The sequence below is a fragment of the Trachurus japonicus genome, chromosome 7 (assembly GCF_045865225.1).
Source record: "Trachurus japonicus isolate A0001 chromosome 7, Traja_1.0".
NCBI lineage: Eukaryota > Metazoa > Chordata > Actinopteri > Carangiformes > Carangidae > Trachurus > Trachurus japonicus.
The window spans coordinates 8935112-8950140 of NC_140913.1; the positions used below are offsets into that span (position 1 = coordinate 8935112).

The 15029-nt window shown below is 46.4% G+C and overlaps 1 protein-coding gene across 1 annotated transcript; it reads right to left on the reverse strand.

Moving 5' to 3' along the window:
* Positions 1-1783: 1783 nt before the first annotated feature.
* adnpb (activity-dependent neuroprotector homeobox b) lies at positions 1784-14900 on the reverse strand. The gene is made up of 4 exons (XM_085781096.1): positions 14249-14900; positions 9448-9564; positions 6114-6206; positions 1784-5951 (listed from the first exon to the last, which is right to left on the reverse strand). Exons 2-4 carry the CDS (start codon positions 9553-9555, stop codon positions 2946-2948), a joined length of 3207 nt encoding a protein of 1068 aa, XP_085637222.1. The 5' UTR covers positions 9556-9564; positions 14249-14900; the 3' UTR covers positions 1784-2945.
* Between the last annotated feature and the right edge of the window lie 129 nt (positions 14901-15029).

The following is a 15029-nucleotide window of genomic DNA, read 5'->3' on the forward strand; positions in this document are numbered from 1 at the left end:
GACATTTCTGTCCACAGAACTGCTGCTCGCTGGATGTTTTCTCTTTTTCTGACTCAGTCTCTGTAAACCATAGAGGTGGTTGTGTATGAAAGTCGCAGGAGATCAGAAGTTCCTGAAGTACTCAAACCAACAACCACGTTCAAAGTCCCTTATTTCACCTGTCTTCTCTACTCTGACGCTCAGTTTGAACAGCAGACCCTTTGTCTACAGGCCTAAATGCATTGAGTTCAACGAGCAGTTGAACAGGTGTAGCCTACCTGATACCTGGCCGTTGTCAACGACGTCGTTTGTAATACATTAATTTAATCATAGTTAATCTCTTAACAATTAATATCTGTTACAAATCTAAAGAACTGTAAATAAAATCCCACCCTGAGTTGATATTCCCCACTGAGGATGTAAACCTTGTTATGACAGGCTGATGGATGTCAAGAAATTTCAGACCTGATTGGTTGGGTGGAAGGCAGCAGTTGTTTTTATACCTTGGACAAATAGGGCAAAGAGCATCACTTTGATGTCAATTAAAAATAATTGTAACCAACAGAAAAACAGAGAAACAAATGACAGGCATGGCTTTTTTTTGGCTCTGTTCAGAAATGTCCCTCCTTCCTGGCTGCTGCCTGGATTTGGCATCGGTTCATTGTTGAGCTAGTTGTGCAGAATGAGTTTTGTACAAAAACCTGCAACATGCTCTTCAAATCACATGTAAACTGATTTAAATACATACATTCATCATCAATCTTATTTTAAAAATGTCACTTTCTTGTGTTTGTGACAAAATATTTACTTTGCTTCACGGAAAAGCTGAAGACGAGCTGGTGACAACACAGTGCGCCAATGGGCACGTCTTGTGATCCATCTCGTCCCTCCTACAGAATCACAACTGTCAGTGCATCACTGCTGCTTTATACTCTTCAACATCTCCTTCTGACAGTTTCATGCGAGGACGATGCTGCGCCGGTTTTCTCTTTGAGCAACATGTTTCAACGGTGACGAGTGTTTTGCAACGGAGATATTTGTTAACATTAGGTTGGCGTTTGGGAGATTTATCTGGTGACCTTTTAGATTTATCTTGGGAGTGCTCTGGGAGGGGGTGGAGGGTGGAGGGCATCACTGGACTACAGTATTGCAAACAGCAACCGATGCGCCACGGAGTGCAAGTTTTCACAAACTTCTTTTAATCAACTAAGTAACATACATCAGTGTGCAGGTTAACAGTAAGTTGGAGCCGTCAACGTATTTAATGCCATTTTTCTTCTGACACCACTATTTATTTATGAGTGATTAACACACCTTTTGTTACATTAGCCCATAGTTAGAAACGGTTCAGCCATTCGCAAACCAATCCGTCTCTGCTAACGGTTCCCACTCAGATGGTGCTTTTATGTTACTTGCATGTTTTTATGCCAAATGCAGTGAGGCCTTTGGGGGTTGCTGGACAATACTTGTCACTGTTGGCTGATGATTTAATAAAGTTACATTTCCATAGAGCAGCATATTTATCCATTACTAGACATAAAAAAACATTTATGGTACATTTTAAACAAATAAAAAATGATTGATAATATAAGATAAGAAATGATTTCATAATTTCACTACCCTAATTAAAACACTTTTAATGGTGTACACATGTACTGTATAGAAACTTGTGCTATTTAGCATGAGGCACACATTACAGTTTAACGAAACAAGATTAAAAGGAGGCGTTTCAAAGCTTCTCTAACATCAAGAATCATTTTTTGTGCACGATCCATCTGCACAAAGAAACCAGCACACCTTGCCATTAGTTGTGTGAGAAGCACAATTACAGCACTTTATTGTTCATAAATGCTTAAGTGAAAAATGAAAACATAAAACAAATACACACAATTCATAGAACACATACTGAACACAACTCTTTTCTGGGGAGAACAAAAACTTTTGTGGATGTCAGTATGGTGGTCACTGTCCAGTTTTGTGGGGCAGAGAAACATAAAAGTTGAAACTGTGAAAGTAGAAAGTACAGTACAGTCGAGGCCGATGAGCACAGGGCTGCAGAAAGTAGGTGAAGTGCTCCTTTATACTGTGAGACAAGGAGAATACCTCAGCGCCAATTTTCTTTCAGGGCAGAAATCATTAAAAAATAAAATTATAAACTAAAAAATTAAAATCATAATCAAATTAGAAAGCAAAACAAATCAATTCAGATCTTTCATTCATATATAGATATATTATTTTTGCAAAAAAAAACAAAAAAAAAAAACTAGGTTTTTGTTAAAAAATAAACTTAAACATACAAGAAAATACCAGCCACCAAAGCAACACCTATCGTTAAGCATATCAATATAGAACATATGAGGCTACCTTACACACAGGTAATAGCAAATATTTAAGGGTACATGTACGGCAACGTCTGTCCAAACATGTCTAAAAGACTGTACAAAATTTACACTACCTATCTCGGTATAACTACATGAAAAATGATGGATTATCTGGTCGGCCTGAAAGCTTTACCTCACAACAACTCAATGTTTTAAAGCCACGCTCACAAGTTCAGTGGCTAAATCAACGTTACTAACTCCTCAATGTAATAAAGTAGATAGAAGGCAAAAAACTTTGTCTATTTGTTTGGTGTAACTTCACTGTTGTCTTTGTGCCCCCCCAACCCACCAAACCCACTCCCTCCTGGTCAGAGGGGGTAGGAGAGGTTGGGGGGGGGGGAAACATTAAAACTTTGTTCACATATCTTTACATCAGTCCTGTAGCTGCTCTTCGAGTCCTGCCTTTAAATGTCATTGAATGGCTTGTTTTGAGTTTTCACTCAAGGAGACTTTACTCCCTCCCTCCCTCCATCACAGATGCCCAGCGTAACAAGGCAGCGTCCTTCGGTTTAGGCGAGGCAGATTTGTTGGCGTGGATCAAATCTAAAGTGTCTCTGACTGTGCGAGTCTCTCTGCTTCCTCCAGTCAGACCTGCTGTTTCCCCAGCTGGGCTCCGTCCCTCCTGCTTCGCGCAGACGACGGGACAAACTTGGGGATGATGATGGGCAGAGGGTCTCTTCCCTTAGCAGCCTGTCTCTCCGAGCTCTCCGTGGGCCTGAAGCCGTTCTCCACGTGCACCCCTTCGTACTCGTCTTCATCGTCGTCCTCGTCTTCATCGTCGTCATCGTCATCATCGTCGTCGTCATCGTCGTCGTCGTCATCCTCGTCCGACATGTCGTCTAGATCCGAGATGATCTTGGCCCCCGTCCTCTGCTCAATTGTCTCCTTAGCTCTGGTAAGCTGTTCGTTACCATGGCGATGTACCTCTCCCTCTTGTTCCTTGTTATTTTTCTGCTGCTCTTCCTCATCACTGTCAGAGTCGATGGCGATGGGCTCGGAGAGGTCTAGAGGCATTTTCTGTGGTAAGGTGCTGTTGATTGTCTTGGTTTGGTCTCCTCTGGCACTGTTGGGTTTGGGGGCCGGCGGCGCCGCCTTAGAGCCCTCCGCAGGTCCTGCCGGCTTTCCCTTAGCTGGTGGGGCCACGCCACCGTTAGCAGCTACGAGCTCCCTGTGTCTCCTGAGAGCGTCCTCGGACACCCCCATGTGCGTCCTGGATGTCCGCCTCTTGCTCTCTCTGCCCTCGTACGTGCCGGCCTGGACGCACGCCAGCTCGTGACTCACTTTGCTCAGCTCGTGCATGTTGAAGCCCAGCAAAACGTTGGCGTTGTGGGTTTCGCATTCCTGCACGCATTTCCTCCTCCTGTTGACGAAGTGGCTGGAGATGTCCGACTTCCACAGCCAGAGGTTGGCCGCCAGCTTCTCCACCTCCCGCTGCGAGGGGTACGGCGCCCGGTTGAAATACTGGGTCAGAAACGCTTTCCTGGACTCGTACGACTCGTTCTCGTGTCCTTTGGGGTCCAGAGCCAGAACCACGGGTTCGTCTGGGTTTTCTACAAACGTAGACGGGCCGTTGCTGTCCCGCGGGTGGGCCCTTTCCCCCGGAGGGCCAGGCCTCCTTCGTTTTGGCGCGCTAGTGTCCGAGCTATCGAAGCTGGCCCGTTTGAGGGCACTGCTCTGGGCCTGGCCGACCCGGGAGGAATGAGCCGCCCTGCTGTCCTGCCCATTCTGGGACTTCCCTACACCTCGACAGTGCACCAAGTGTAGAGTGATGGTGGAGGCAGTCATGTTACTGGTATAAACCCCCAAGCAGTGAATACACTTGTAGGTCAGTTTCTTTTCTACAGGATGGACCGTTTGAATCACCTGGTGCCTCTCCCTCAGGTGATGAGCCAGTGAGTCTGAGATCGGGCCCTTGAGGATAGAGAAGCAGAGAGGACATAGTGTCTTCCCCACGTCCCTTTTATAGGGCACAGATGCCTGCGGGGCACTCTTGGTCGGTGCACCCTCAGCCGCCACCGAGGGTGTTTTGGGCGGGTGCTGAGGCATCAACCTCTTGCCCGAGATGAGGGAAGAGGACAAGGCTGAGGAACCGGAGGTGGTGTTGTTTTGAGCGTGAAACGCCACCGACTCCTCCGGGGCGTCTCTCATGTTGTAGGTAGTAACAATCAACTGAACATTCTTGGGATTGCCCTGCTGCAGAGTGAGGTCAAAGGTCAAGGGAGAGTCTGTGCGCGGGCCCACGCTCTCGTCCGGGTGCGACAGCCGCATGTGGGCCACCATCTTCTCGACGTCGTTGAAGGTGGCGCGACAGTGGGGGCAGGACAGGCCGTGGATCAGCATGTGGTTCAGCAGGGTGTCGCTGGGGAGATAGCGGTTGCAGTAGAGACATTTGCTGGTGAAGTTGTGGATCTTCATGATGTAGTTGGCGACGGCCGGCACCTTCTCTGCCTTGTGCTCTTTTTCGAAGTGAGAGCTGTACACGTTCTCCGGGAAGAGCTCGTTGCAGATGGTGCAGATCTTCCACTTCTGTGTGTAGGACGTGCCCAGGACCGAGGAACCGCCTTTCTTAGCCGTGACGGACGCCACGGTTGTGGCCGCCGCCTGGACACGTGACCCCAGGGGGTTGGACTTGAGCGAGGAAGAGGAGTTAACCACGACCGCGCCCCGCAGGCCGCCGCCAGAAATAAGCTGCTTTGCCGCGTGCGACTGCTGGGGCACGGAAACCTGGGCGTTCCCCGGTAGAGTCACCCTCACCTGCTGCCCGCCAATGGTGAAAGGATGGGTGCTCCCGGCCTTTAATCCTATTGTGTCGTGTTTCAACCCAGACAGAAGACTTGAAGAGTTGAAGCCCGTCTTTGCCGAAGCGACGATCCGACTCAACTGCTGCGAGCCGGGAGACCTGGTGGTGGCCATTACCGCACCTTTAGGGCCCATTCCGATGATGGTCTTGTCTCCATGGGTCTTGGAAGGGATCATGAGGATGGGTTTGGGGCGGGGGAATATCACACTCGTGTGCCCGATCATAGCGGTCACCTGGTAGCCGATCCTCTCGTGGTCCTCGATGACGTGTTGAACCAGCGCCTCGTAGGTCCTCGGGACAAACAGACACTTCTTGCAGTGGATCTGGTTGCTGTTAACACTGTTTGTCTCTGTGCCACCGTTCTGAGCGTGCGACTTCTCTCCCGGTTTCACGATGTAGGGCTGGGCGACTTGCTGGAAGTGTTCCCGGTAGATGTGCTTTCGCACTACATTGTACAAAGGGTCCCTGTAGGTACACTTCTTGCAGTAGTACACCGCCTGCTCCACGGTGTCCCCGGTCCTCTTCAGGACCCCGTCCTTTATCATGAGCCCGCCGGCCCCCGCCACCATCCCGCCGGGCCCCTGCCGCACGGTGTTGTTGGGCATGTGGAAAAGTTTGATGTGCGTCTCCAGAGTCTTTTTGTTGCCATTGTAAGTGCAGTACGGGCAGTTGAGCAGAATGTTGTTCTCAAAGTCCTCGCTGTGGACGTTGCGGAAGTGGCTCTTGTATGCAGAGAAGTACTTGGATGAAAAGAGGCAGCCGGAGCAGCAGAAGGGCTTTGATCTGTAGTCCTGGAGACACAGAGGTGGGGGGAAAAAAAAGCTTAGACTTCTTTGTCTGAGAAAATTTAGACCCATTTTATTCTACCTTCACACATATTTTCTGTTTTCTGTAGTGTAAACAGGAAAAATTATTCAAAACAACAGTGAGTGAAGAGTGTATGTGTCACACACCTGGACTTTGGTATGTGATGGTTCCCACATGCACACATCTTCCCAGGTGGTGTGCTTTATATACACCTCTGGGGGAGTGAAGTCTTTATAGTCCTAAACAACAAAGAGACAAAGATAAATGAGCAGACAGTCACCAAGCAAAGACTGACTCTACAGATGCAAGATAAAAATGTTGCTCGTTTGCACTTGTTTCATTTCTCTTCTGTGTTTTCTGTCATTTGAGGTCACGTTCCTCTCCTCCGCTTTCTCTCTCACATTGTGTGTGTGTGTGTTAAGTCTGGTTTGTGTTTCTGCGTAGGACTCAAGGCAGAGCCTACGCTGCAGCCTACACAGGTGGCCTACGCTGCTGTGAGCATTTATACCAGTGTGCTCTGCTGCGTCTGCGTCGCTCTGCTATTACGCTGCTGAAACGCTAGTTGGCTGTGGGTGCGCTTTTAAAAAATACAATGGGGCGAGAGACCCTGAGTGGATCATGACGTGGAGAGCTGGGTGCTGATACAAATGACTGCAACTCAGAAAAGAGAGAAGACACCAGAGGAGACTGTGTGTGTGAGACCACTGAGCTGACTGAGGCAGAGGGAGTGTGAGTTTCCTGTGTTGCTGAGAGATGAGAGATGCTACCAAGGAGACCGAGCACGGTTGTTGTGGTTATCTCGGGAGGTGTGTAGCCACACCCTAACGACACTGTACCTATGGAGTCAAGTCAAGGCTAAAGTATAACACCAGACTTTAGCCCCTCCCCTCACACCTGGAGACATGCTGATTATGCATGCTCTAAACTGATTCCAATACGTATGTGCCAATATCACTGATTCCAATGATTATGATAATTGCATTAAATGTATTCGTGTTGTGTTAGCTAACTGCTAAGCTCCTGTTGTTGCAATCAGTTCACTTATGTCTTTAGTGCAACAGACTTGATGTGTTAAAGGGATAGTTCAACATTTTGGCAAATTGGCCCATTGCCATAATCCCTATAGTTTTAGGAGTAGGTTCGTACCTTTAATTGTCGATGCAAGCTATTTTTATAACGGTGGAGCAGAGCCGCGAGCTGCATTGAGCTACGCTACGGAGGCTAATTGGATTTCTTGGTTCCCCTCATCAAACTCATCAAATACACAATCCAACAACACCAAAACTCTCTTGTGGACAAGTTGTGACCTACACATTCACCACGCTATGAGATAATAACCGAACATTATGAGACAGAGTTGTTTTCGAGGTAAATGCAGAGACTGCTTGTCGAAACACTGCCTTCGACGGGAACGCGAATCAGCGGTTTTGCATGAATTTACCTCGAAAACAACTCTGTCTCATAACGTTCTGTTATTATCTCATAGCGTGGTGAATGTGCAGGTCACAACTTGTCCACCAGAGCGTTTTGGAGTTGTTGGATTGTGTATTTGATGAGTTTGATGAGTGAAACCAAGAAATCCCATTAGCTTCTGTAGCGTAGCTCTGTGCTACCTTGAACCTTGAACTTCAGAATGTGAGTCTGGAGTGGTGCTGTCAATCTGATGTCCGATAAATAAAATGTTGTCAATATTGGACCTGACATCGATATTGGATCTCTAATGCTGATGATTCATGTCAAGTGCTATAAAATCTTTCAAGCTAGTTTTTATAAATGTTGTAAAAACAAATACTGGACAATATAATAACAAGTCAAAATGTCTGAAAATCCAGGCCAACATATGAGCAGTAAACACAGGTTAACGGCAACAGTGGTGAGGAAGCTTACAGCTCACAGCTAACACTGGAGATGAGAGCACAGGCAGCCTTTATGTTAAAGTAAGTGAGTTGTAACAGAATGAGGACACAGTGTCAATGAGGATAATCACATCATATGTATGTGTTTAAAGTCCAGTTCATAGACTCCTTTCATCAAACATTATCTACATTTCTGCAGCAGAGACAGGCACCCCCCGCTGCTCATCACTTAGCTCCTGCAGCGAGACAAACGGAAGAATTATCTCAACTCCTAAACTGGCCTTATTATTAAACCAAAGCAACATTCATAGGCACATGCATCCAAATAAACCATTCTCTAAAACAGATGAAAATAATGATGGTGCATCAGTTTCAGAGATGGACAGAGTACTCGACCCCAGTACTTGAGTAAGAGTACAAATACTACTGGTCAAAATTTACTCCGTTACAAGTAAAAGTAGCTCAGTCGATATGTTACTCGAGTAAGAGTAAAAAAGTACTTGCTTTTAAAGGTACTTAAGTATCCAAACGTACATGCTTTTAAATTTACTTTGAGTAAAAGTAAGAGTAAGAGTAAATTTCTTATTTTTCACATCAGTGAATTTATATAATTTTTTCTAAATGAATTTAAGGACCTTTTAACTCTTGTTTCTGAGAATTAACTCTTTGAAACCACCTGCACTGATGTGCTGCTTTTAGGGGTTAGGGTTTCCTTCTTTGACAAACACAGCTTGTGTCCAATAGGATTTTAGAAAAAAGTACTTTTCAGCCTTCCTAGAAATTAACTTGAGTAAAAGTAAAAATATTTGTATTGGAAATGTATTCAAGTAAGAGTAATAAGTACCAAAGAAATCTAATACTCAAGTAAAGTACAAATCCTCTGGATATGTACTTAAGTATAGTACTCAAGTAAATTTACTCCGTTACTGTCCACCACTGATCAGTTTGAAGACTTAGAATTAAAGTCTTATTTGGTAATAATCACATATGCTAAAGATATTGACACAGATGGGCAGTAGCACTTTTCATAGCATGTTTTACCAAAAAAATAAGAACAAAGAAGAAAAATGATCAGAATCCTAACTCAAACAGAAATAAAAGCTTTCATAAAAAGAAGGTTTTAAGTTATGAAAAGCAGTGACGGATCCAGCAGACCTTATCTCAGCAGGTAAATTGTTTCAGAGTTTGCCTGTCAGCCTTTAGTAACTAAACATGTTCTGGGAATAAGCAGAAGACCACTGCCTGCTGATCTGACCAGGCTTATGAGGGGTTAATATGTCCTTGATGTTGTTCAGGGCTAGATCGTGCAAGGCTTTGAAAGTATTGTTTAAAATCAATACGAAAAGTAATAGGTGGCCAACAGAGGGAAACTAAAACAGGGGTAATGAGAGCCTTACAGAGAGAGTTACAGTAGTTTAACCGAGGAAAAATAAACACACAGACCACCATATGTAAAACTATATGTCTTTAAAAGATAAAAAACATCCAAATTTGGAAATCAATCCGAGGTGCAGGAAACATGACTGCACTACAATGTTTACTCGATGGTTAAATTTGAGACTGGACACAAAAAGTGTGTGGCATGTGTGGTCATGATAAAAGCACCACAGTGTGGGCTGCTCACCTCTAGGTGATCTCGACAGAACTCCAAGCCGATGTCTCCCAGAACCTTCTTGACATTTTTCCTCGCTTTCCGCAGACTGCCCAGGTTATTGACAGGGAGCTGGAACATGCTGCCCACCTGAATAGAGAGAGACACACACACAGCATGTGATCAACAGGTGTGGGGCAGAATATGGATGTACACTGAACCATGAGTCATGAAATGAACAGTTCTCTCCTTTCATTGACTGAACTTGTATAATGTAACACGAATAAAAGGGGGGGGGGGGGACGCCTTCATCAAACCCCCCTTTCAGACACGAGACACACACATCACTGCCGTCTTCAGCTTACAGCAGTGGGAAGTAATGACATTGAAAACTAGTCAGCATCTGCAGAAAAGTGATGAAGTCGTTCCCCAAATAGATTAAGCTAAATTGTGGGGGTGTTGTGGATTCAGACTGAAAGCAACACTGTGTTAAAACAGGCCTGGTGTGATGGGGGCAGGTTGTTTCAGGTGCTGCTGCTGAGAGACAATGAAAAAAACAAAAAAAAAACAAAACAATGCAGTCCAGTCTGAATATCACATGAATACATATGAGGATTCATCAGTAAAGTTCATACACTCATACAGGATTTTACAAATGGGATGTTTTTGTGATGTAAACAGAAACAACAATCTGCTCATGGTTATGTATTTCATTTCAGGTAGTTGGTAACACTTCATTATAACTTCACACTATTCACCATTATCAAATACTTAATTCATCAACTATGAAGTGTTCTTCCTACAGCAAGTTCCTACAAAGGCATATTCTTATGATTACTGAGTGTGTTCATGTTGTTATTTATGATGTTTCATGAACACTATTATTTTATTAACACTGCAATTCATGAGTAAGTCAGGTAGTTACTACTTGTAAGTAAATGTCTGAATCATTATACGTATAAATGCAACATCAATTTACATCTAGTATAGTTTTTAAAATCATTTACTTATTACAGTTTATGAAGGATCTTATAAACCACTGACAACTCCTAAATAACTGATATAACACTTGATTTTATATATCCATCCTTTAGGGTGAAAATTATTAAACACATTATAAATGACTTTAATAAGAGTAATGTATTTACAACTGTGTTTATAGATTATGAATGACATATTTAGTAATATTTAACTAATGCTTAGTATTGTGTAGTTGTGATAAACTGTTACCAAGACACCTACTAAATGTGTGCTTTCATTGAGGTGACTGACCAACACAATTACTTTACAAAAGCTGAGCCCAGTGCAACCTTTTTTTTTTTGCCTGGTGACCCTGCATTGTTTTGACAGAGCCTTTTGCGTTGCACTGACAGACTGGCCCCATTCAAACCAATGAGAGGGCTGGGTTTTTCCCAAGCAAGGCTCAAATTGGTTCTAAATGCAGCCTTTATTTTGAAAGGGACAGGTAAAGAAATTCAACAGCCATGTAAACAGTATTTTTCACAGCGGATATTCTGACTTGTCAAGTTGTTGTCAATCACAACATTTGATGATGATGATGAATGGTGGTGGTGGTTCTGTTCAATTCAAGAGTCCAAGTAGACCATGGAAATAGTTTGTCGAATTATATAGTTTGTAGAATTATATATTATTTGCACTTGTTCCCGCTCCGCTGTAACATGTCAGAAGTCTTCTGTAAAAAAAAAAGACCTGTTAGCAAAGCTTCAGCTCAGAGTTGAACAGGTTGATGAGGCCTCAGCAAGCAAACACGTTTCCATCAGACCATCAAGACTCCGGTGAGAAAAGGTACGCTGAGGTTTTTGACCTCGAGCAGACATGATGCACATTCCTGTCAACGGTCTCGCACTGTTGCGCCGACTGACGCGCGGCGGTAATGCACTGAGATGTACAGCGACGCGGGCGACAAAGGCAGAGCAGGAGAAAACTGAAGGAACCCAAATAGAAACAACGCAGGTTTCAAATGAATTATAAATCTTTCATGAAAGAAATGCACTCACTGTGTTTGTTGCACAGTCCATTTCAGTGACAAACACAATGTAAACATCACTTTATGAGAAACCTCCAGCAACAAAGCTACGGGCCAGAGGTCGACAGTTTAACCATGACACCTGCAGTTCAGTTTCTGCACCGAGTGCCCTGCTTTATAACCTTAACAGTAAATAATTCATAATAATCACGTTTTAATTTGACCTTGCAAAATTTAACTACTGTTTGACATAGAAAGAAATGTGACAAACAGAGAGAGAGAGACCCACCGGTTCAATACAAAATACAACTTAACCCCTATGAACCCATTCATTATAATGACTAACAGTTTGTTATTAGTTGGAGCCATCTTTTTTGGCAGAAGAAGTATTGGCTGTTTCATTCACCGTCTACAGCGGCTGGTCAAATATCTTTATTTAAATCAAGGCTAGATACAGTGAGGGGGGGGTCAAAGGTCACTGATGCATGAGGACATAGAGGCAGCCCAGTGACAACAAACAGCACCGTCCCAAACAATTCCTGTGAACACCTCAGCTTATTTCCCTTCTAGAAAACACAAAACAGGGAGGGGGAACTCTCTCTCTGTGTGTGTGTGTGTGTAGTTGCACCAACTGTTGGCCTAGTGACGAGCCTACAGAACCAAAGTCCATCCTCCTGTCTGTCTTGCGTTGAGAAACATGCAAAGGCTGGACTGAGTGAGAGAGATACACACCCCTGCCCACCTACCCCCAGTCCCCCCACCCCCCTCTGTCTTCTGCTCCTGCTTCCTCCCATTACTTGTAGATGGCGCTAGAGAGGAGCTCCATTATGTAAGCCTCCCTATACTCCAGCCTGCCCCCTTTTTTCCTCCCTGCCTCGCAATACCATCACAGAATGGCGCCTCCTATTGAGTCAGCAGCAGCCTCTACAATATGTCTGCAGTGGAGGGAGAGGGGGAGGGGAGGGGCGGGGGGGGGGGGAGAGAAGGGAGGGATGTTGGGAGGGAGGGAGGGAGGAAGGGAGGGAGGGAGGAAGGGGAGGGACAGAAGGAGCGAGAGAGAGAGATCAGGGAAGGGGGGGAGGGTGAGTGTGAGAGAGGATGAGGTGGTGGAGGAGGAGGAGGGGGGTGAGGGAGCTGGGAGGAAGAGAAGGGAGAGAGAGAGAGAGGGGAGGGGGAGTGAGGGGAGGGATGAGAGGAAGGGAGAGAGGACAGAGTGAGCGACGGAAGTGGAGGGGGGAGGGGAGGGGAGGAGTGTGGGGGGGCAGGGAGGTCGGACAGACAGGCTCAGAGGAGAGAGAGGGAGGGAAGGAGGGAGGGGAGGAGGCTGAAGGAGGGGGGGTGGAAAGGGTGAGAGAAAGAGGGGGCGATGGATATGCACGCAGGGGAGTGGGGTGGGAGGAAGGAGGGAGGGAGAGAGAGAGAGAAAAAAAGCCAAGGAGAGGCTGAGCAGGAGGGAAGGGAGGGAGAGAAGGAAGAGGAGGAGAGGGAGGAAAGGCGATAGGAGGCTGCTCTGCTTTGCTCTGCTCTGCTCTGCTGAGGGCTGCTGGCAGAAAACAGGTTTCCCCCTTCGACTGTGGTATGAAAAAGAAAAAGAAAAAAAAAACAACAACAAGGGGCCTACAAACCTTCAACCACACGTTTCCTACTAACGCTCACTCAGCCCTCCTCCTCCTCCTCCTCCTCCTCCTCCTCCGGGACCTGGTAACCTACGTCCTGGCTGCTGTTTACACTCCTCAAGTGTCAAGGTGTAGATGGTCGCTCACCATAAGAGAGAGGAGAGAGAGGCGTCTGGTGACAGATCTACAGTCACACAAAGATCCCAGAAAAGTTTGGGAGGGATGCTCACAAAGCACCCGGGGTTAGTTTGTGTCAATAGGCTGAACACCTGTCTGCAGGAAGGAAAGGAAAGCACAGGGCCGTCTGTGTCTGATCCTGTGTACTAGTGTGTCTGTGTGTGTGTGAGAGGGAGAGAGACATTGGTGACCATGTTCATCATTTGACATTTGTCCTGACTGGGTGACAGCCCCCCCTGCCCCTCTCCCTCTCAAACAGGAGGCATTAGTGCATCACAGCCCAGGTGTCACCTGCCTGGCTCCTCCTCATGTTCTGATCACCTTATTGAAATCACTGACAAGGCAAACATACATCACACAACTCGGTTACAATGTGACTGTGGTTGTGAATATGTATCGAGCGCCCCCCAACCCACCACCACCACCACCCCCTCCCAACAAGAGACACAACTCTACAGTACACTACCAGAGCTGTACAGTAACGAAGCTACACTTTACATACTCGCAGCGTTCCTCTCGCACGTCGCTGAAAAACGTGTGCGTGGTGCGTTCAGGTGACAGCGGGTGTCAGCGGGTCCGGGCTGTGATCAACATCTGGCAGTATCCAGATCGATAGCTGCTCTGGCAGGCAGCAGGGAGAGCTGCTGCTGCTGCTGCTGCCGCCGCTGACAAAGACTGGGGGACACACCGCGCTGAGTTAGCATGCTAAGCTAGCAACTCGCACTAACAACACGGGACTATTCACAAACTAATGCTGCCATTTTTACTCCTCCTCGTTTCTTCCTTTACAGCACACGGGCTGTTGTTCTCTTATTTTTCACCGGGCGCTGTTATAAACAAACAAACAAACCGGGGGGGAGTCATTCAACTTGAGATAACCGCTGGCTGGACCCCGTACCCCCCCTCCCCGACTTCCACAAACACAACGTTGGCTCCATCTCCGGCACAGGTTACCTCCGCCGTAGTCCTCCGCAGGTAGAGCCCCGGTTAACGGCACAAAAAAACTATCCCGCTTTGGGGGACACAGGTCCAGTATTATGACAGACAAGTTTACCTGCTTTCACATCCAGTGCTCCCGTCCGAGTGAAATGTGTCACCTCAGGTTGGCTGAGACGATGTACAGACACTTTCACTTGTTTTCTTTTCTTTTTTGTGTTTCACTCTCCTCCAGATATCTTCCGTTATATCCTCTCAGGTGACAACGCGCCGGCCGTTGGTGCACCCTCCGAGCCCGACCGTCCCTCGCCGACAAGGGCTATCCTCTTCCCTGTGGTCGGCAAACGGGAACTGAGATCCTCCGAGCCTCATTAGACAATTAAACCCTCCATTCTCCGCAGCGACGAGGGCGGACTCATGTCCTGGTGCTGGGGACGACCACCGGCGTGACCCACTCTCTCAAATAAATCGCCGTAAGTGCGCCTGTGATTGCCCGGCAGCCGATAGCGCTTGGACCATTCTCCTCTCTCTGACAGACAATACACATCCAGCCTAGAAACTGCCCTATCCAAAATGGCGCAAATAAAAGGGGCGGAAGTGACATCTACTTGATTAGCATAAATAATCTCATTGTGAGATCCTCGCGAGCCCGGCTCATTAAAACTCTTGATTGGTTCCCCAATCAGTTCAGCCAATTAAGTAAATGTCTACTGTAGAAAAAAAAACTAACAAAAAACACCGGGCTCGTCCGTGGAAAAAGCCAGCGGTCGGCCTTTGGTGTCTGTGTCCGGGGCTGTGGGGTAAACAACCCGGTGTAGTCATGGCGCGGTCTGGCCGACAGCGGGCGTCCTCCTGGAGAAGGCCTCAGAGGCTTTGTGCGCATGCGCGGGCCGACTACA